The 22,679-nt window shown below is 46.1% G+C and overlaps 2 protein-coding genes across 5 annotated transcripts in view; both read right to left on the bottom strand.

Moving 5' to 3' along the window:
* Positions 1–2,256: 2,256 nt before the first annotated feature.
* LOC310897468 (serine protease 55-like) lies at positions 2,257–20,038 on the bottom strand. Its single transcript, XM_083831120.1, has 5 exons — positions 18,716–20,038; positions 18,200–18,389; positions 16,492–16,739; positions 13,942–14,333; positions 2,257–3,293 (listed from the first exon to the last, which is right to left on the bottom strand). The coding sequence occupies exons 1-5, from the start codon at positions 19,008–19,010 to the stop codon at positions 2,991–2,993; spliced, it is 1,428 nt and encodes a 475-aa protein (XP_083687246.1). The 5' UTR covers positions 19,011–20,038; the 3' UTR covers positions 2,257–2,990.
* Positions 20,039–21,241: 1,203 nt separating this feature from the next.
* MSRA (methionine sulfoxide reductase A) overlaps positions 21,242–22,679 on the bottom strand; it is a 275,276-nt gene continuing 273,838 nt past the window's right edge. For all 4 annotated transcript variants that reach the window (XM_083831270.1, XM_083831271.1, XM_083831273.1 and 1 more), the window contains one exon: positions 21,242–22,110. In XM_083831270.1, coding sequence (XP_083687396.1) covers positions 21,946–22,110 — 165 coding nt within the window. In that variant the 3' untranslated portion in view covers positions 21,242–21,945. The remainder of the gene's footprint in view (positions 22,111–22,679) is intronic.

The following is a 22,679-nucleotide window of genomic DNA, read 5'->3' as shown; positions in this document are numbered from 1 at the left end:
ACTTTCATGCAAATGGCTGACTGGGATGAGAAAAAAATATTTTTGTATATTGCCTTCTAAATTGCTGCCTTTGGTGCTCGTGGGAGGTGCTTTTGTTCTTACCTCCTTAGCAGAAAGTGCAAGCAGGCTCTGACTACATGGTTTAGTGGTATCCTTGGCAGTGCTAGGTTAACAGCTGGACTTAATGATCTTAGAGATCTTTTCCAACCTAAATGATTCTATGATTCTACCTCTTCTTTGTCCCTGTGAGTGCCCTGGTCTATTTTTTTCCCCTGAATCCTCTACTTGATGGTGCCCCAGAGCTTTAAGCATCCCCATAACCTGTTTCTCTTCTTCAAGATCACCTAGTCCAACCTAGTCCAACCTCTGACCTAACACTAACAAGTCCTCCAGTAAACCATATCACTAAGGTCTACAATTTTTATTCTACAGGATTCTGGCACACTGAGCAAGAGTTACATTTCTTTTGTCCAGACTGATTGGTCCCACTCTATGCTCTCCATTAGGCTGTCTGGACATGAGGAAGGGTTGTCTGGAAAGAGGGAAGGGGCAATAGGAAATGAGCAGCAAATAAAAAATCCACATCCCAAATGATAGCCTGAAACATAAAAGCTGAGATGGTTCAGTCTGGAAACTTTTCACTTTGATGATCTAAACCCAGAAATGAGGAATTCAACGAAACACGGTACAGAAATGTTATAAGACTTAAAAAATTAATGGCTCACATTGAAATGTTAATGACAAAGCTGCATTGCATTCTGATTTCGTGTGACTCCAACACATCCCCATCAAAACCATAATCAAAGCTGATGTGCTCTCAAAACACAAATACCTTGAAAAGAAATATATACGTCAGCATGTTTTCATCAGACCTACATATGGCATAGAAATATTAGGCAAACATTTCTTTTCTTGTCCTAATCATTGAACAGTGTATGTAGTGGCTAAGATGAATTCACTTTAATGAATCCTCTAATGTTTTAAGTAAGGAGGAAAAAGTCTCTGCTGCATGTAACTTTACAGCTACATAGCTGGTCTTTACTCACAGAACTCATGTTTCTGAAACAAAGAGCAAAGTGAATCACTTTCATTACCTCAGTTTACAAGTGGGGAAACTAAGGCACATGGCACACAGTGAATTTCCCCAAGGCCATCCAGCAAACGAGTAGCAGAACAGAGCAAAACCCACCGCAGCAGTGTCCTGCTGTAACCACTAAGTAGCATTGCCTTCCTTTAACACAGATCATTATCAGTTTGCAAACGCTACTGATGGAGAAGACCTACTGGGTCTTTTTGCAGTTCCCTGTAAGCGCAGGCTTTTTCCATGCCTTGTGCTGCAGACGAGAGTGCTTTATACAATCCCTACATTAAAATAATTCAAGCGGGAGGACATCTCTCATTTCCTTTGGGGGAAACAATTCTGTAGCTGAATAGATTGCAGCATTAGGAAATATTTCCTGATGTCCAGCCCCTGCCATAGCTTCTAGAATCTGTTGATATATTATTAATAGAAAGGAAAATAAATATAGGTATTAATGCCAGCAGACACTGTCTACTACTAATAGCTGCTAAAGTAATATATTCCCCTTGTTTTTAGCTTTTATTAGTCTTTTTGCAAAGGGTTACAAGACCCTTATGCATCCATTAGCCAGTCAGCCATGTGAAATTAATGTGGAGCAATTTTCATAAGCATTACTCAGAACTAATAATAATTAAGCATTATTTTCTGCTCAGATAACACAGAAAATAAAGTCTGACTTTTATGCCAAGATGGGTTTGCATTAGCTTAAGGTAGATGAATTAATTCTCATTTACAAGGCTTCTCCACCAGCTAGCCAGAAAATATCAAGGTAATTAAAACCAATTTGTGAGGTTCTGTCCCATTGCACATTCAGTGAGTTTTACCGTTGCTGCAATTACAGGTACTTTTATGCCATTGCAAAGGTGGGACATGAAGGAGACCTTACCGCTTGCCTCCTTCCCCATCACTTTCAAGAAAAGCAACCTCCTTGTAAAAAGTGGAAAGTGTTTTTGTGATGCACTTTGTTGCTGGACAGTGTAGGATGGCATTGCTTCAAGGGCCAGCTCAGTCCCGGCTCAGACTGGGAACTGCACAGCCCAGAAATGCACAAAATAGGTCTCCAGCAGAGGGAAAAGAAATAAAATAATAATAATAATAATAATAATAATAATAATAATAATAATAATAATAATAAATGCTTTTGATTTACCATTTACTTGTAAGGGATTCATTTTGGCTAATTACCAAACCAAGGGGTTTCTGTAGATGGCATTTCATAGACAGCTCGGTTTCCTCCGGCCAGCCAGATTTTTCTCTAGTGTCTTTAACAACCAAAACCCACCATTTGCAACCCAGGTAAATAAGAATGACTAGTTATGTGAAGCTAAAGTTTCCAACACTGGCCAACAGCTTTCTTGCCCTTTTTCTAGTGTATGGATGAATTTGACGTGTAGTCATGTCCCAGCAGTTTGACATACCACCTGAGGGTATGCTGTGGTTCTTGAAGATGGTCTTAGTTTGGTCCAGCTGCAAGATAGAAGATATATTAGCCCAACTAATAACTAGCTGTAAGATATATTAACCCAGAGCTATCCCACCCACAGCTAAGCTAATCTGCAACCAACTGAACTAAGACCTTTTTTAAGGTTTCAACTTTCCAAGGGGAGCAGCTCCTTCACCTTTGACCTTGCATCTGAGCTCAGCAAACGGCTGAGCCTGATGTGACCCATCAGACTGAAAAAATCCAGGCTTTTCAGAGGATTACGAACTCTGTTTTCTGGGTCCTGACTCTCTCATTTCAGATCTCCAGCCTCTCCATCACTCCCCTGTCTCACTGTGGCGTCTCATTTTGGCGTCTGTGTCCACATCAGTGAGATGGAGCAGGCTGACCTGAGACATGACTTTATGGGTCAGCAGCAAAAGAAGGAGACAGTAGTTCTGACTTTTATTATGTTTTGAAAAATTTTCTCTAGAGTAATCTAATTGCTGTTAGAGAGGCAAATAAAAGGAGAGAATACTCAAGAAACACCAGCTGTGCCTGAGCCCTGGAAGGAACCTCCCTGGCATTTTCACGGTTGTCCACGCCTTCGATGAAGAAAGGTTTCCCCCTTACAGCTGTCTCAGTCATGATCCAGCCATAGTAGTTGTAAACAGAAGTGTAGATCTCGTGACTTGGCTTTTCTGTGCAATCTTCTTCCCAGCTGATGATGCCGACCTGAAACCACTTCATGGTGTTCCAGTAGCTGCAAACCAGAGGTCCCCCACTGTCCACCTACGGCATAAGGAGGACATTAGAGCAGGATCAAACCTCGGGTCTCTGAGTGCAGCTGCATCCCAGAGGCTGACTGGGAAAATCAAACTCCATCCCAAGTTCATGAGGTCTTGGGGGAGCAGGGACTCAAAGTGTCACAGCTCAGGTCTGAGATGCCTACAGAATAAATGATAAGAGAAGAAGGTAAGAGAAGAAGATCGGTCACAGTCTCCAGCTCAGGACAATGCCCTGTCCTTCTCAGTCTTTTCCACATCCTCCCATGGCCCTGGAGGGATACCTAAGTCTTGTCACCAGGAGACAAGACCCAAGAGTAAAAAGGGACATTTGCTGTGACTGTTCATTCAGTTCTTGGCTTCCCTGTAAAACCAGTGCATACAGGTGCCAGGTACCTGCTGCTGTTAATTTGGGGACCAGTATACAGAAACTGAACAAGAGATGAACACTAACCCTGACAAGCTTTTCTTGCAAATGCATTAATTTCACCGAAAATCTGCTTGCTACTTGAAGGGCAACTTCTACTCACCCAAAACGTGCAAGCTTTCAAATGCGCTTTGCAGCCATCCGATGAAGAGGAATGTCCTGGCTTGAAAGCCAAGAGCACGTCCAGTTTCCTGTGTGACCTCTGCGTGCGGTCGCTGAGCACAACCCCAGGCAGAAAAGAAACCAGCACAAAGTGCACCCAGCCAGGCACAATCAGCGCAAAGTGCACCCAGCCAGGTACAGCACTCCTCTCAACAGTTATGTACGTCTTAAGTGCTGTTCAGCCCTTGCTCTAAGTAAGACAGTTTCCTTCCACAGAGGGTTCCGTTTTTATTTTCCTATCTTTTCTCCACTCCTTTATATGGCAAATAAGAAGTAATACAAACACGTTTCCTAATGCAGCCAGATTTCCTGGGAATTGTTGTCCTTCCATCTTTGTGCCCTAGTTTGAGAAATATCTTTGCCATCGATGTATGAACCCCCTTTTCCCAGCAGCTACCCTGACCTAACAAAACATCAACTAGTAAGGAATTGGCTGTGTGATGCAACTCATCAACACCCACAAAAGTTTATGGCAGAATTCTTACTCATTTCCTGAGATGGAGGCTCAAGGCCCCTAATGAGCTTATCGCTTTTTTTTCCTTTAATATTCTTTTTGGCTCAACATGTAAACAGGAGAGAAAAATGAAGATAAAATGTTGCTTCAGCATCCAGTACTGTTTGTGCTGAAATGGTTTTACTGTAACTACACAACGGTGGTGGTAAAGCCCCTTCAAAGGCAGGATCTGAAGGCATTTCCCAACCCTGTTTCAACCAAGAACTTGTGTGAATCCCACCAGTGACCCTGCACTGACCTCGGACCCACGCATTACCAGTGCTCTTGGTGATGCCATCCTTTTTGAATGAATGAGCATCTTCTAAGCTGTGCGCACAATTAAATTACTGGGAATTTCACTGCTAATTCCCTCAGGGCAGGCACAGGCCAAACGTATTATCCCGGCAGCGAAAGGAAAGCACTTTGAGCCTCCTACAGAAAGATAAGAAATGAAGTTGGGAGAACGGGAGCTGTTATTGAGGCAGTGACGCAGCAGCTACTGGTGACCTCTCAGCAGTGGCATATTGGGGTGCAGCACGGTGGCTTTCCCCAGTACAGGAGACATGAGTACTGGCAGAGCTTCTGCACACTAAACCACAGAATCACAGAACTGCAGCATCTTTTACGTTGGCAGGGACCCCTGGGTGCCCCTGTCCCCCCCTGCCCCAGCAGGGTGCCCAGCCCCACGTCCCTGGGCTCGGGGAGCTCTCCAAGGTGCAGCCCCTGGTCCCTCTCGGGGCAGCCTGTGCCAGGGCTCCGGCACCCACCCAGCACAGAAGTGCTTCCATCATCAGTGGGACAGATCCCATTTTGGAGGCCATCCACACTTCCGATGGACCTTTCTCCCAGGGCACTTACATGCTTCAATACCAATTAATTCCTGACACCTTGTGACTATCCTTGGGGAAAATTCTTATCGCATTTCGTAGATGAGAAAAGCATGGAAGAAAAGGGATGTGATTTGCACAAGGGTATGGCAGAACCAGGAGCTGAGCCAGGAATTCAAAGCTATAGATCATGTGGTTTTCCTTTCAAATCAGATGTTTTCCCCTGTTTATCTCTTTAGCTGCGTTTGTTCTCTGCCCAGTCGGAGAGGAAAGAGAAAGCTGTCTGCAGGGCTTGGGGGACTGTCAGCTGCGGAAAGCGATTTAAAACCTGCCCAGCAAGGGAGTTGGGCAATGCTGTGAAGACCCAGGCAGCAGCTGCAAATCCACAAACCCTGAGACCCAAATCCTACTTCAGATGCCTTTGCATGTGAGCTGAGATGGTCTGCTTCATGGGTGCAAAAGGTGCCTCTTCTCTTAAGTTCCTCTATTTAACTTGGATGTCTATCATCCTCTCCACATGATCTTTCCCACTCAACTGTAGCAGCCCATGTGAATCGGGAACCTGATTGTTATAGGGCTAAAGACAGAGAAAATAAACTCAGTTCTACGACACTTCTGAATATCCCTGTATCCACCTTAAGGTCTCAAAACTGTTGGCCCAAGATTTTCCATCCTTGTGTAGGAGACGATGTGGGAAGAAGGAGGTTTGAGGGTTGGTAAAATCGCCTCAGCTCTTTGATGTCTCCAGTAGTACTAATTTAATGAACGCTCAGGTCAACAACCCTGAAGACCGAAGCACTTATTAAATGCTGCTTTCAGCTTTCAGCCTCTTGCACCCTGGTGGTGAAACACTTCTGGTCAGCATACACACCAGATGCTTGCTCCTGCTGTTCAGTCCGAGTGGCAAGTTTCTGGACGGTGAAAGAGCTGAAAACAGCATCTTTGCTTCTCTTACACATTTCTTGTCAACTGGAGGATGAGTGAAAAGCAACTACATCAAATCAGCTCATTGCTGAACTCATTCCTTCCACAACTACATGTTAATCCTCCCATTAGGAAAAGTGAGAGCAAAGATATATGAGCTGGCAAATAATTCTGGGTTGTATAAAAATTGTCACAGACTAGCAAGGCACTTTGTTCACTAAAGCTGATCAAAAGTTTCATCCTTTTAACTACAGCCAAAGACTTTTTGTGAACATCAGGAGCCTTTCTGCTGACTTTAGTGAGCTTTGGCGCAAGAGTGTAATCTTCCGTTCGTATTTGTATTCTTGTCTGCAACATGGTAATTGATCAGAACAAACACGTTCAGCCACATAAATCTTTTTAGGTGCGAGAAGCTCGGGGGGAGGGAGAACAACCCATCTGATCCTCATTAGATGGATACACAGTCCTTGCAAGTCATTGCTGGTTTCATTTTTGTGATGGTAAGCTCTGTGTAAATTGGAGAGAATCAGCGTGTGAATAACAACATCTGCTATTAGAGCTGCCCTGGCTGCAGGAAGCAAAGGTTTTTCCAAAGAGATGATTTCTTCAGTTATTTCACTGTGAATAGACTATCTTTAGAGGAAGGTACAAGGAAGGAGGCTAAGACCATTTTTAACATGTCAGAGATGAATCAGGTAACACAGGCACCTGGACTCCTTTCATGGGATCCCTTTGAGGTCTCATCTGAGAGTCTTCACCTACTCTTTCCCTCCATCTCCTCATTGGAAAATGGGTGAACAGGATGGCCCTACACCTCCCAGATGGAAGTCACTAGGGTCCATTAGTAGCCATGGTGGCAGCCACTAAAGGTGGCCATAATGCATCTGACCAAAGCCCCATGCAGCCCAGACTCCTGTCTCTGACAGATGTCTGTAGCAAGTGCTTGGGAAGGAGAATGAAAAGCAGGGCAGGTATTTACAGAGTTGTATTTACATCACAGTGGTTAATAGCCTTAGAGAGATCTTCATCCAGGAAGTTATCTAATTGCTTTTTGAATCCATTTATCCCTTAGGATAAATACCCACAACATCCTGGTCAGTGAGTTCCATAGTTTAATTATCTGTTGGATGAAAAAGTACTTCCTTCTCTTTGTTTCCAATCTGCTGCCTGATACAGCCATTGGATCCCCCCTCCTTCATGTGTTTTGAACAATGGTGACAAGACGACAGCTCTTGACTGTCCACTCCTTGGCATTCATGACTTTAGAAATCTTTGCCATATCCCCATCAGACATCTCTTTTACAAGCTTCAGAGTCTTGCTCTGCTATTCTCCGCTTCACAAGAAGCCTTTCCGTGCTCCTGCTCATCCTTCCCACTCTACTAGTCTCTTCTAATACTACCTCCTTTCTCAGATGGGGTGGGCAGGAATTGCACACAGCATGGGATGTAGGCCTCCCAGATTAGAGCCCTCACATAACATGCGTTTGTTTCGCTACCTATTCCTTTCCTAATAACTCATAATGCTCTTGTTGCCTTTTTGACCTCCACAGAATCTCGTGCTGACGTTTTTGAAGGACTATCCACAGTCACTCTGAGATCTTCTTACATGGTAATAGCTAATTTAGAGCCCATTATTCTATGTGTACAGCTGGAGTTGCTTTTCCCTGTATTCATTACTTTGCCCTTGTCAACAGTGAACTGCATCTGCTGTTTTAACCTCCAGACACTCAGAATAATGAAATCCTCCTGCACCTCTGCACAGTCAGTTTTAATTTTGACCACCCTGAACAGTGTTGTGTCACCAGCCAACTTTGTCATCTCAGCATTTGTGCTCCTTGAACAGCACAATTCCTTGCATGGATCCCAGGGAGACTCCCCTTGTGAGCCCTTTCTCCTGTCTTTCCTCTGTGCCGCCTCCCTTTCAAACATAAGCCCTTCTACTTCGTGACAGCTCACTTTCTGTATGAGCCTTTGGTGAGAAATCTTGTTAAAAGAATTTGGGGCATCTCAGCGCGTTATATCAGCTAGATCACCCTCAGCCACATGCTTGTCAACTCCTTCAAAGAATCTGAATCTATCTGTGAGTCATGACTTCCCCTTAAAGCTGTGTTGACTCACTGTAATTGAATGAGAAGCGGCTGCTCTGAGTCATCACACCCATTTCTCCCACTCCAAGGGCAGGCACTCAGTAGGTTTCTCTGTTCAGCTGGTTCCAGAGATGTTCTGCTCCCCAGATCTTCACTCACCGGGCACACAAAATAACACCAGACCCCCTTACCACAAAGCAAACAGCTTCAGTTTGAGGGACTACAAGCTGCAACTCTGGGGTGCCAAAGGAATAAAGCAGAAGAGGTGTGGGGCATCATCAACATCTCAGGTCCTTGCAATAGGAAGGAATGTTTTTCACAGATTAAAGAATTAAGCCACCATAGCTTCCATGTGTTCACTTGTCTGCCCCTATCATAAAATGATCAAATGATGAAAGCTCTAAAAAGCCACAGGACACAGGAAAAATATTCTAATTCTTATGAGCTGCACATCAAAGCACCCTTTAGAAGCAAATGTAACAGACTATAAAAGCAAAAATGTCTTTCTAATGCTTCGTTCTGGAGCTTTCCAGGACACCTTCCTATTTAAACCAATCTTAGGAAGAAAAAACAAAAAAAAACCAACCACCACACCCTGACATGTTAGCAGTTGTTCAATGAGTGAGAATCTATCACAAGGCTCATGAGTGGGTCACTCTCTTCAATGTAAACGTATGGTGCAATAGTTAAGTAATTTTGTACAGGTAGTAATAATTCTGAATTGAAATGTGGTTAGCTTCGAGTGCTAGTCCCCAGGAGACCTTTGGCTGATAGGCAGAAGGTCCTGTAACCTCAGAGCTCATACAGATACTCTCCATACCTACAGACTGCAATCACAGCATCATCTATCCACATCCGTTTACATATTTTAAACAGCTGGAGGGATTGAGCAAGCTTCCCTGGTTTGTGGCCTTTGCCTTGTCTCTGTGATAATTTACCTGCGTGAAGCCGATTTTCATCTGCAGACCTTTTCTTTAAAAAATTCTGTCACAAGTCCTCCTTTGCAGTTTTTGAGCCTCGATAGTACCAGTAAAAGGATGCAAGAGCTTGTAAAAGGATGCAAGAGTTTTTGTCACTTCTGCATGGGTTTAGCACTCACTCTTGTGCACAGAAGGAGGGTAGGAGGGGTGAGTTGAGCTCCAGGCTGATCACCCCTCTGAGGGGGTTCCGGTGCAAATGTCAAATTCCTGGTGCAGTCACATTACCATCAATGGGACATGATTTAAGAGGGGACAGCTGGATGCCATGGGGATGCCCTGAGACATCTAAAATGACACGTGAGACTTGTAGGCAACGGTCCTGCCTCAGATCCATGTGTGTCCCTGTGAGCTAGACACCTTGGATTTGCTTCTAGTTAATGGGAATGATGATCACTCATACAGAGATTTATCTCATTTTAAAATAGATGGTTAGAACAGCCTGAATGAATCACACGTTCAAAAGCACTTTTTTTTCTCTGCATTAATAGAAAGATGATTGGGTAGATGCAAATAGCTACAGGAAAGGCATTTGCATGGGGCCAGATAAATCTCACCAAACAGCTACTGCTACTGCTGTAGCTACATGGGGTGAGGGCTCTTAGCAGCCCAGATGCTACAGAGGTGCTAAAGCCATTCACAGAATCCCAGAATGGCTGAGGTTGGAAGCACCTCTGGGCCCATCTGGTCCAACCCTAGAGCAGGGTGCCCAGCCCCACGGCCCTGGGCTCGGGGAGCTCTCCAAGGAGCAGCCCCCGGCCCCTCTCGGGGCAGCCTGTGCCAGGGCTCCGGCACCCGCCCGGCCCAGCAGTGCTGCCTGAGGGGCAGGGGGAGCCGCCGGGGCTCCGGGCTGGGCCCGGGGCCTCTGGGCCCGGCCCTGGGCACCGCCGAGCAGAGCCCGGCTCCGGCCTCTCCGCACCTCCCTGCGGGTCCTGACGGCCATGGGGGAGCTCCCCCGGAGCCTCCTCTGCTCCAGGCCGAGCAGCCCCAGCTCTCGCAGCCTCTCCTCACAGCACGGGGGCTCCGGGCCCGGCAGCACCCTGGGGTCCCCGGGCTGGGCTCTCCCCGCTGGGCCCAGGTCTCTCTGTGCTGGGGGGCCCAGAACTGGTCCCAGCACTCCAGGTGCAGCCTCACCAGTGCTGAGCAGAGGGGCAGGATCCCCTCCCTCGACCTGCAGGCGATGCTTTGCTTAACGCAGCCCTTTCTTTGCCCAAGGGCCCATCGCTGGCTCACGTTCACCTCAGTGCCCCCCAGGCCCCCAGGTCTGTTTCTGCAGAGCCGCTTTCCAGCTGGGTGTCCCCGGCCTGTCCTGGTGCTGGGCCTGTTCCTCCCCAGGGGCAGGACTTTGGGCTTCTCCTCGTCGAGCTGCAGGTTTGTGTCAGCCCCCCTCTCCTGCCTGCCCAGGTTCCTCTGGATGGCAGCACAGCCCTCTGGCATATTCAATCTTCCCAAACTGCTGACAGTATTTGTGGGCAGGTCGTATTACACATGAAGGAACGTAGTCCTTCTCTGCCTTTTTCACTCAACTAAATAAATTAAAACCCAGAGCCCTAGATGCATCCTAGCATTGTTTCAGTCATTTATCGGAGAAGGACAAAATCTCTTGTTGTATAATTCAGTGGAAGGGGGTAGATGCCTTTGGCCGGTGACTCAGATCAGCCCTACACCAGGGTGAGGGGAGTGTGGTGAAGCTGAGCTGCAAGGCTCCCACCACTTGTCTGTGGCCACACAATGATTCATTCTCCTCAAAGTCAGGCCAGGGCCCGGACCCCCCTTCATCTGCTGCCGACCTGAACTGAGCGTGAACTGTGACTTCCAGCAAAACACTCTGTCCTATATTTCAGAGAAACTCTCTGAAATATAATTGGGCCATTTACTGAGTTTTGTCTGGATAAGCAAGGCACTGAAGAGGCATTTGCTTTGTGAGTCCCTTCTACTCTAATTATTGTTCGAGTTACCATTGCATCAGGGCCTAACAAAAGGTGCTTAAGAAAGCAAGGAATTAGACATCAATTGTGGTTCATGGGGTCATGGAAGAAATGTAGCACACAAAAAATAACACATAGGCCATCTCTAGTGTCTGTTCTTTAGCACTTGTACTCCATGAACATCCATTAATGCTAATGTTTATGACTAAATAGAACTATAAGTCAATTACAGATCCTGTTAGTGTTAATTCACAGTCAATCTATATATTTGTCTGAAGAACCGCTAGGGAATTGGTATACAATAGATTTTTCTTTTTAAGTGAATGGATTTTTTTTTAAAAGTACAAATACTCAGGAGCTCTGCTATTCAATCTCCTTGAGTTATTATAGGAACACAGTTAGTGATCCACAAATTAGTCATGCTCTGGTACTAGTATGATGGCAGCCACTGAAATGTCTGAGCCTTTCTATTCATGACCTGTTGCCACATGTGGATATTAAGGCAGCGATCAGTAGGATAAAACTTTTACATGACTCGGTGAAGATATTTGAGTGACTGGTGACTCAAATAAAACCATCTTGCTGCAGTGAGGAAAATCTAGCGCACAAATGGCACACAGTGCAAAGACCAAGCATGGTAATCCTTCGGATCCAGATCAGGATCATGTGGGCTTACAGCCTGTGGTCTAGATGCAACTTGCCATCTTAAACTGTTTCTGGGTATGAAAAAATGTATCCTGTTCTCAGCAATGCTTAGGAAAGGTTAATGTAAGGCTTTTATCTGGTTTATGTCCAGACAGATCAGGCATCTGTGCATCATCAGGCATTGCTCCCACGTTTACTGTGGCCACATCTACACCAGCAACTCAGCATCACCTGAGCTCGTTCCTTTACCAGTATGACTGAAAAAGAAAAAAATAGTCCTCCCTCCTATGTCTGTTTCCAGGCACATGGGCAGGATCCTAAACATAGAAAGGTGGCCAGGAGCCTAAAATATAAAAGCAATTCTTTTAACATCTCATCACACAGAATTTATCTGAGCCCATTCAACAACCTTTAACCCCCAACCACAAGTAAAGTTTCTAATCCCATCCAGGTGCCCCAGACACGCAGATTCAAGCCGGTGTGACAAGATAACGTTTCCTGCAGAGCTGTCCAGAGAAAAACCCAGTCTTTATGGAGAAGAGTAGCTCAATAGAATGCACTTTGTACAATGTGCCTTGCCACCAACTGAGGGTTTGCTGCAGAGCAAGCATCAGGCTGGGACCTGGTCTCCCAGTTCCTTACCTGGTAGCCTACTGCAGGCAAGCCACCAGATTTCTGAACCAGCCCAGCAAGGCCAAAATACGACTGTTTACCCACTCAAATTCAATCCCAGAAAACTGTCCATCAGCAAAATCAGTGCTTCCCCTCGAGCAAAGGAGCAAATCCTGATGAAAAGTCATGTCACTTGTTTCATTCCTGAACAGACTTACTACTAGCCTAGGGTACATTTTTGCCTTGTTCTCATTATTTCAGGTTGCAAGACATTTCTGCCTGGTCAAACTTCTGCTAAAAGTGGGCAGTTGCTGGGCTATGAGCTTTATCATACATATATAATCATTGTGTACTTTCCCTGCTTGGAAAGCTCACATTTCTATTTCATTTTGCAGTCTACGCTAACATTATTGTAGATCAAAATAGCACCCTCATCAGCTTTCTGAATACAGGAGATTCATTTTGCTGGGTACAAGTGCTCTCGCTGTTTCACCAGCATAATTCAGCTGCAGAACTTAAGGCTGGGCTGGGAAGTGCATTCTTTAATCATGTTAATGTTATCCTGTGGCAGTTTTCTTTTTAAATTTTTTGATTGAATTTAATGGAGGTGAAAGTCTCTAGATGAATGGCTTCACAGGCAGATGCTCTCTGGCTAATCAAAAAATGATTTTGCAAAGCAAAGCTTTCCCTTCCTTGCCTAGGTATGGCCCCAGCTTGCGATGGCTTTGCAGTCCACAAGTCCTGCATCTAAAGTTCAGGGACTTCTCTGAGTCCTGGCTCTCTGGGTTAGAAGGAAGGGTTCCTACAGGATGAAGCTGTGCCTACATGTGTCTGACTGTCTGCTCCCCTGCAAGCACAGGCACACTTCTAAAAAACCCTTGCTCAGTAGAGGAGAGAGACCTCAGCCCTGTTCTCACCATGGGAGAGGCTGCAGGGAGAGCTCAGCCCTCATTGAGCAATCAGAGATGGGGTTGGAGGTTGGACGCTGTGAAAACAGAGGTGTTTTTTGGCTTTCGGACTATTTGACACCAGGACAGCAATTGTGTGCATAGAACATGTTCTGAGGGCATAGTTTGGGTGAGGTTTTCCCACTTCTGGGCATTTCACAGAAAGGTTGAGGTCAGAAGGGACTTCTGGAGGTCATCTGCTCCAAGCGATGTTTGTTTCAGCTCTTTCCCCTTAGCAGTCCCTACTATCAAATAATATCATGCTCTATAATTCAGCTTCAAAGCTCCACCATCCCATATCATTAACCTGTTGTGATATGTGACTAGTTCTGGCACCCACAGACTTACCTGCCGTGCTGTTACAGGACATTTGTGCCAGCACCAAGTGTTCCTTGGAAAGGTTTCTGACATTCAAACTAAACACTCCTTGAATCATTTCCCCACCCAGTCCTTTTGCTTTGACCCTCCTGGTCAGATTTTCCCGTCTCCAGCCTTCATTTAACTCCCACCACCACTGCACAGAGGTGTTTTGGTCCCCACAGGGACACGTCTCCAGAACCACCACTGCTTTCTGAGAGCCCTGCACCCCACTGCCTGGGTCAGTATGCATTTGCTATGCACCAGACAGGCAGGTCCTCAGCCCCTGAGCTTCTTGCCTCATGCAGAGAGCCTTTATCAGCCCTAGAAAACCACGGGAAGCGTGGATGTTCATTACTGAAGTTGAATTCACCTCTCTTTGAAGGTCCCTGTTCCCCAATAGGCAATGTGGCTATACCGGGGCGTGTTTGCTTTACCTGGCAGGTGCCTCTTTCTCCTCCCTCCAGCTCAGCACACAGCATGTTCTCTGGTAGCTGCGGGATGCGCTCCAAGCACTGCTCCTTGCTGATGAGCTTCATCCGTGCTTTCTGCAGCACGTGGGATGCTGATACCTCAGCTGCTAACCAGCAAGCGAGAAGAGAAGGATTAGCAAACCCTGAAGAGCTTGTAAGGGTGAAAGCGCTGTTGGAGACCTTTGGGACTGCTCTCAGATGAATTTGTAAAGGAACTCAGGGTAGGAAGGGCTCAGGGCACAACCAGATGCTCTGGGGGTCATGGAGGCTTACAGGGGCTGTCTAGGATATGTTTGTGCTCTTGACTAAATGCCAGCCTAGGAGATGGGTAGGTAGGTGGTGAGATGGGAGATGTTGATGGGCAAAGCTAAAATCCTGGGGAGTGGAAGCTTGCTAAATAGGGTTTGAAAAAAATAACTTATTCCTATAAATGAACTCTGGGATGTGGCACAGCCAGAAGTACCCCCAGAGGGATGGCTTATCCTCCTGGTCTTGGTGATGCTCTGAGGTGAGCTGTTGGGTTTCCCACTCACGTTTCTAGGGTACCCAGTTTGAGGGACTTTTCATGGAGCCCTGTGTGAGCCCTGTGGAGTGATTTCCACTGAGCTTTCCCCAGAACAGATGACCACATGCTCTCCTGGGGTGCTTGTGAGGCCATGCCTCAACCAGGGGACTGGACATCTTTCACAAAGGATGGCCATACACAACAGAAATAATTGCTTTTTCCTCCTCTTGAGATGGAAAAGCAGAAATCACAGTGGGCACAAGGACGCAGTGAAAAAATTAAAAATATTCATGGAATACTCATGGCTGCATGGAAAGCCTACTCATTTCATCACCCACATTTGTCTTCAAAATAAGCCTAAGTCTGAAGGATAAAGCTGTCTTTTGAAGGATGTCACAGCTTTTCACTCCTTCTTGCATAATTCACTGAGCTAAATCCTCCCAGAACCTTCAGGAAGGTGGGACTCGAAGGTAACATCTAAAAGACAGAAAGTTGTCATGCTCCTTTCCCAACTAACACGGGGCCCCTCCGTGGAAGTGTCTGCATACAGAAATGCATTAATGTGAGCATCTCCAAGGAGGTGGCTCCATGTGAGCTGGGTTTTATTGACTGCAGTCAAAGAGGAGTCAGGCTGTGCCACCTGCGGTGCCATTTGAGAGATGTCCACCTCCAAAAGATGAGAAATGACCCATCTTTCCTCCCACGCAGGAACAGTGCGTCATACTTTTTTGGTATGGCCCGTATCACACCATCACACGTCACTCTCAGCAAACTCGGCTTCTCCTGTTTTTCTTCTGAAACATCTCCCAGATAGAAGGGCTGTGTGCCGGGGCTGGTGCATTGAGCTCCCGCGGGGTGCAGTTCGGATTGCAGAGGCAATGTCACCCTGACCACGCAGCAAAATGAGGCTCTCCTTCCCAGAACCACACCAGGCATTTTGCAGAGACTAACGAAAGAGAAATCCTGCCAAGTTGCAGAGCGACTCTGCAGCATTGCCCCTGCTTTTCTGTTTCTAAGAGCGTGTTACCTTGGTGAAATGGAAGACTTTCGCAACTAAAACACAGCGTTGTGCTGTGTTTTACTGTTACGTGATGTGAATGAAGCATAAGAAGGAAAATACAGAGGTTCAGAAAGGAGATGGTAACCCTATGGGGTACAAGAGCTAGGATTAAACGGGATGTTAACTTACTACATGCCAAGGAGAACTGGTAAAGCCCCAAGGCACCACCCTACCCACTCCGCCCTGATTACCCCTTTCCAATAATTAAATAGCTCATTAGCCATTTGGTGACGTTTGTTTGGGATAGACATTTTGGGTGACAGTCAGTACCGGAGCTACTTTCATTAGACCTTGAATGAGAGCAATTAGCAATAGCAATCTGCTTTTCTATATGAAGGAAGAGGAAGGGGTGGTCAGAACCATCAAATCAATGTGTTTAATTGGAGGCTTTATGCCAAAGACAACCCTAAATCTCCATTTCCCTTATGCCAGATCACTTTAGACCCATCCTAACTTGCCCAGCACGGATTATCTTACTTTGGGTGCTCATAACAGCAAGCAAGAAGGTTGAGTCCTTGCAGAGCAATGGTGGGCTCTAAGGTTTCATCTGGAACATACACGCTCAGAATATCGGAGACTTTTCTCTGGGAGTGACAGTTTCTTGCTCTGAATGGACAACCAATGATGTGCAGAGGCTGCCAGGGTCTGGATGTGTTTACAAAGGAGGTAGGGAGCAACCACTAGTATGGGTAACCCCTGCCAGGGGAGAATATCTACTTTAAATGGGTAAAAAAAACAGCCTCCATTAGCAGATACATAACATCTCCCAGTGGTGTCTCACCTGCACCTGTGGTTCCCCATCCAGCAATCCAGCAGTGCTGCCATGTATCAATGTCATACATGAAGGGCAAGCAGATGGGGATTTTCTCATTGCTGAACTTGATGGGAGAGCTGAGCATGATCAGGGCAATGTCATGTTTCATGCTTATTCTGTCAAAGTTTTCATGGATAACCAAGCTGTCTGGCTTATGTTCTTCCAGAGGGAGGTCAAGGTCGATTCCCCCTACTGCAACAGTGAGATCTGGTGGCCTTATAAATAAATAACAACAACAAAAAAAAAGCAGAATATGCATGAGCAAACATGAAGACTTTGTGTTATAAAGGTTGGTGCCTCTTTCCCCAGAGCAGCAAATTGCAGAGGCAGGTTAGCTACAAAACCCACAGAAACCTGCCCTCACTCCCAGGCAAAGCTCATTTTCAGGGGAAGCAGGAGCAGAGGTAGAACATGAATGCAACCAAGTTATAAATAGCCCAGCCACTAACGAACAGATGGAGCGGGCTGGGTGTTCGGAATCACTGTGCCCTGGGCTGGCTGCTCCAGACCACGCTGTCCCTGGCCAGCTGCTCCAGGTTTTGATGCCACAGGTCATTTGTCACCGAGCAGCCCTGGCTCTTGGAGCTGCCGTATTTTGGAGGGGACTCATGAACTGCTGGATTCTGTCCCTGGGTTGATTTATCCAGAAGCTGCTGGATTAATATCAGACTACACATAAGGTAAAGGTGTTTGCTATATGAAAGCAAAAGTAATTTGGGAGTTAGAGTAAACTGAACTGGAATATACCTCTTTTTACAAGGTACCACAACCTGTGTAAATGTACAGGAACTCTTTGGGGGCCATCAGAATAACATCATGGCCAATTATACAAGGCTGCTCACACCGTCCTTCAAAATACTCTCCTTCTGGACCCTGGTTATGCAGATTTACTCCCCTTCTAGATCTTCGATCTTCTGGTTATGCAGATTTCTGCATTTATTTTTTTTTTTAATTTTTATTTTTCCTAAAGGAGGAAAGGTTCTCAGTGCTCTCTTTCTGGCTCCATCACATATATTTTGCACTTGATCCCAAGGACATACATACTCTACAGTCTAAGGAGCAGTGTTATCACCCCATCATGCCTGGGCTGTCCTCACTTACTCCAAGTAGAATAGAGCAGAGCAGAGCAGAGCAGAGCAGAGTAGAGTAGAGTAGAATACAATACAATACAATACAATACAATAGAAGAGTTGAGTTGAGATGAGTTGAGTTGAGTTGAGTTGAGTTGAGTTGAGTTGAGTTGGAAGGGACCTTCAAAGATCACCTAGTCCAACTGCCTGACATCTTCAGGGCTAACCAAAAGTTAAAGCATGTTAATGAGAGCATTGTCCAAATGCCTCTTTAACACCAACGTACATGGGGCATCAACCACCTTTCCAGGAAGCCTGTTCCAGCATTTGACCACACAGTAAAGAAAATTTCCTAATGTCCAGTCTGAACCTCCCCTGAAACAGCTTACTGTCATGTATCCTGTAATTAGTGGCCAGGAACCAGAGGCCAGCACCTCCCTCTGTGCTTCCCCTCTTCAGGGAGCTGAAGAGAGCCATGAGGTTGCTTCTCAGCCTCCTTTTCTCCAGACCAGACAACCCAAGTGACCTCAGCCTCTCCTCACAGGACATGCCCTCCAGCCCTTTTACCAGCTTTGTTGCCCTCCTCTGGACACGTAAGTACTCACACCTCATCTGCAAAGCAATGGGCCGCAGTTAAAATCCACAGCGCGCTGATCATGGTGCCCCCGCAGATATGTTTCCCGTTGCTCTGGATGCTCACTTGCCACGGGAACTCCCCAGCCTTGGCGTATCTCCCCCCTGTGATCCTCTTGCCAGTCTCCAGAAAGGACTCATAAGATGGTCGAAGGCCACACTCTGGGTACAAAATGAGACACATTGCTCATGTATGGCTGCACCACTGCCTGTGCTACTAAATGAGGAGGGCAGGATGTAGGTTAAAGCACTGGTCCAGGACCATCCATGCTACTTGTTCTCTACCAAAGCCCCGGCACTGTTGTAACTTCCCCCCAAAATGCCTAGGCAACCTGGGGGCTAATAGGGCCATAGACTGTTTCCCATAAGCAGGTTGGATGAAATCCTTGTTGAGGGCGTAGAATGGAAGAGTTCAGTGCCAGGTGTAGTACAAGCCGTGCATGTATGCCATAAGGCACATGGAATCAACCCAGGCCAAACTCATTTACCGATGTGTGTGTATCCAAAAGGGCTACCAGTTTCTCTCTGCTGTCCACCTCTGAAGCTACCAACAGGTTCACTCTTCCATTCACTGCTGAACATAAAAACTGGGGAAGAAACGCCTGCATGGATGCTGCTGATTAGAGAAGTTAAAATCCAGAAGGTAAGGAGCAGCATTTTCATCCCAGACTTGGACCAAAGCTCTTGGACGATGTTGAGGGCAGTTATGCTTCTGTAGACACATTCCTCTGCCAGGGGCAACGGGGATGTGACCTCACACAATTCATTCTCTTTTGCTGACATCACAGTCAGACGCCAGTCTTCCTAAGACAATGAGGGAAAGCTCACACTGCCCTGGCCAACAATTTAGTGATTCCCATGAGGATTTGCTTCAGCTATGATAGCTATGATAGGCATCCTGGACTGGATTTCGCTGGGTGCAGTAGTGGACTTCTCAGGCTGGGTGCTGTAGCCCTTTTCGGTTCTCAAACCATCTTTCTCTCTTCAAAGACCTTACCTGCTGGTCCTGCATCAGTTTTCATCTTTGAGAAGTGCTGAAGCCTATCAAACTTTGGATGAATTTTGTTTAGACCATCTCTACATCTTCAGAAGAAAGAGGCAGCTATGTTGTAGGGCAAGGTTCAAACAGCGCCAAATCAAAAGTATTGTGTCAAAGATGCTGAGGCTGACACTCCCTTCTTCCCCGAGAACTGTGGGCAACTCTTTACAAGGCCAAACCCAGCTTAGAAAGATTATCCATGAATCTGAATCATTTCACCTTTACTGATCTTGTCCCTGCTGCTGTTTGTTCCTCCAGCAGCAACTGCAAGGCATCAAGGCCAAAATTCCACTCTAGTGTATCTCCATAATTAATTGTGGGGGGGGCATAATATTTTGGTTTGTACCAGTTTTAGCATCAGTGGACCCATCTATGCTGATTTCTAAACTGACGTATTATTTCCATAGGGACAGGACTGAAAAGAACTCAGGCAAGTTCAGGCCTGAGCACAGTTATTAAGGACAGAGCAGTGCTTCCTCCAAAGACTTTCCAGTCTGTTTCAAAACAAGAACTTGCATGGAGTAGGAGGGAAGGGAGGGGAAAGGACAGAAGGGAACCAAGCAATATTTTATGAGCAATAGATGATTCAGAACATGAAATGTTTTGCCTTGTACATGGGAGCAAATCAGGAGTTATCCCACCGAAGTCTGACTTACACCAAGGTTAAAAATGCATAGGAGGAAAGTCAGACTTTATTTTCCTCTCTTTGCTTTTATGTTACCCCTTGCCTAGGAAATTGGACAAAAACACTGCTTTCCTTGACAGTGAGCAACAAAACATTTCAGTGGCACAATGTTAACAACAGGCGATTAGTTACTCTAGCGGCTGGAAATCCCAAGTGCATCCCAAGCACATTTTGGGTCACCTCCAGAAAGAGCCTAACATGGTGATCCCGCCAGTGGCAGCACCTCTCAAGCTTGCCCCAGGTATAAGTCTGCTAAAAGGACAAGTTTCCTTGGCTTTTACGGCTAGAATGGACTAAGCACCAGCCAAGGGGCAAGGGAAGATGGAGAGCTAAATTCTCTGGCATGGGGTTGTTGCTCATCTTTGGACAAAGCATGCAGAACTGCAGCAGTGTATTTACAAGCCTGAAGACTTTTGACAGGATCTGGACTGTTGGGTAGTTGCCGCAGACATTCAGGGAGTTGTTTTGGGTCTTTCTGAGCCTAAAAACCGAGCTAGTGAGCAGGAAGACACACCAAACCATGATATGGAGTGCGATGGAGACCTAGCCAAAGGGAAATGCTGTGGGTGTGTCTCCACATCCCCATCATCTGGCCCTCAAAAAAACCTTTGTGCATTCCTCTGCCCTGAAGTGCCACATCAAAGTAGGCTCCTGCACGTTTTCCCCAAAGAAAAGCAAAGTTGCTCCTTTATGCACCTCTGAGGAGGCACCGACGGCACATGACCTTCAAACACGGTGATTAGGACAGCCTCCGAAACGGGAAATGCCCGAGAGCCCACATCTCCCACTGCTCTGAGAAGTATCATAAGCAAAAAGCTGGGCAGGTGGGACAAACCCATCCCCATCTCTCCTACTGAAGCTGCTCATCCTCATAGGTTACTCCATAAGATACATCCCATTATACCCAGCATCCATATAGTATATTGCCTACATCCGCTATGTCCTTCCACTGGAGCTTTTAGTCTTTTGAGATCCCCATCCATAAAAAGAAAATTTTTGCCTCTTTCTGGCTGTCCTGCTATTTGTACGTGCACTGGGGTAGGGACAGCCCCCCACACAGACAGCCCCCACCCCCCTTGGCTCCACAAGTTATTGAAGTACAAATAATTAATCATAGGAATAATTGAGTTACAGTGTGGCCAATATACTCCTCTGCACTATCTTGCACATTTAATACAGATAAAAAAGCCCTAGTTTAATTAGTAGGTTGCAGCTTTTTATACTACTGGATATGTTTTCCAGATCTACCCAGACATATATTTAGAGGCATGGAACACATTGCAGACAACATTTTTCTCTCCTTTCTTTATAATTTATTGTAGCGCAGGAAACAAAATTGATTTCTTTTTGTGTTTATACATTTTTGGAACTGTCAAAAAAAGAAGTATCACATTACAATTTTTACCTTTTTTTTTTTTGTACTAAAATTGCTCCTGAAAATAGGCACTATAGGTGATACTACATGTTGCTGTGAAAGTGGAATTGTAAGAGAATTATGGATCTTATAAATTTATCATTCTCAAAGACATCAAGCTACGGGGTTGTGATAGTTAAGATGAGCCCAACCATGTCTCCAGAAGTCAAAGCTCCAGCATGAGCAAATTCATTAACGCAAGAAAATAAGGGTGTCTATAAGCAGTAGCTATGCAAAGTGGATAACAGGTGCAGCCACCCCCTAATTCATCACTTTAGCAGCATTTCAAGCCAAACTTTTAAAAGTTTCTTTCCTCTCCAGATTACGAGAATGCAAGGAAACCCAGGGAACTGCACAGAGCAAGGAGCTGTGCTTGCCAACAGGTGCAATTTCTGACTCTGCTTTGGCTTTTAATGCCAGTGAATTGGAAGCTACTCAGATTACAGAAAGCCATGCCACATCAGGGTTCCCAAATCTTTATGTATTGGTGCTGTGGGCGTACTGAAAGACCTATTGGTGCTGTCAGACCTTTTCCAAACAACCCTCTAGAACAAAGTGGAGGCGGTGGCATGAGCAGAGGCTATTTCTTGATCCCGATCGGGCAGGAAATCCCCGTTCCCCCGAGGCCACAGTATCCGTCGGGGTTCTTGCTGAGGTACTGCTGATGGTAATCTTCGGCGTAATAAAACTCCGGAGCCTCGCGGATTTCTGTTGTGATGGTCCCAAAACCGCTCTCTGTCAATACCTGTCAAGAAACAACATGGAAAGCCATTAGTGGTTTGTTGGCTTCTCTGCTGATGCCTGACATTAGGTTTCCTCTCAGCAGCAGCCACAGACATCTCTCAGTGCTTGGACCACAGCTGTAGCACATCCCTGAAAGCCCTTTATCCTCACTCACACGTAATTTCAGCAGGACACATTGCAGGCACCAAAGCACACGTCAGCGAGAAGAGGTAGTGCGCCCTCCAGTTTTAATGGCTCATTTGTTTAATTTGCTCTGGCCACACATTCGTTCTCTCCTCTTTATCAGCCACACCAGGCAAGGATGTGGTGCCATCAGCAGAAGTGGAAAACAGATGTGAGAGGCAACAGAGCAGACTTTGATCGAGCCTGGCGAGCTGCCTTGCAGGGGTCCGAGGACTTTACCTGGCAGGTGCCTTTGCTTGGAAATGTCTCTTCCAGCCCAAACTGGCTCATGCCAAGAAGAGTTTCGGTATGAAATTTGAGCCCCACTGATGTCAGTGGGAAATAAGAACATTTGGGCTCTTTTCACAGTTGCTGCAAACCCCTTCTTCAAAACGGACGCTTCCACCA

The sequence above is a fragment of the Anser anser genome, assembly GCF_964211835.1.
Source record: "Anser anser genome assembly, chromosome: 3".
Taxonomy (NCBI): domain Eukaryota; kingdom Metazoa; phylum Chordata; class Aves; order Anseriformes; family Anatidae; genus Anser; species Anser anser.
Note: the sequence above shows the minus strand (reverse complement) of the source record. Positions and strands in the feature narration are given on the sequence as shown.

Excerpts from the sequence above, each read along its gene's own strand:
- LOC310897468 (XM_083831120.1), bottom strand. The coding sequence starts at position 19,010 with ATGTCAGCAAAAGAGAATGAATTGTGTGAGGTCACATCCCCGTTGCCC. Across the intron at positions 14,334-16,491 it reads ATGGGGAACCACAGGTGCAG|TCCCAAAGGTCTCCAACAGC; the intron begins GTGAGACACCAC and ends ATCTGAGAGCAG. Across the intron at positions 3,294-13,941 it reads CAGGGGCTGAGGACCTGCCT|GTGGACAGTGGGGGACCTCT; the intron begins GTCTGGTGCATA and ends CTTATGCCGTAG.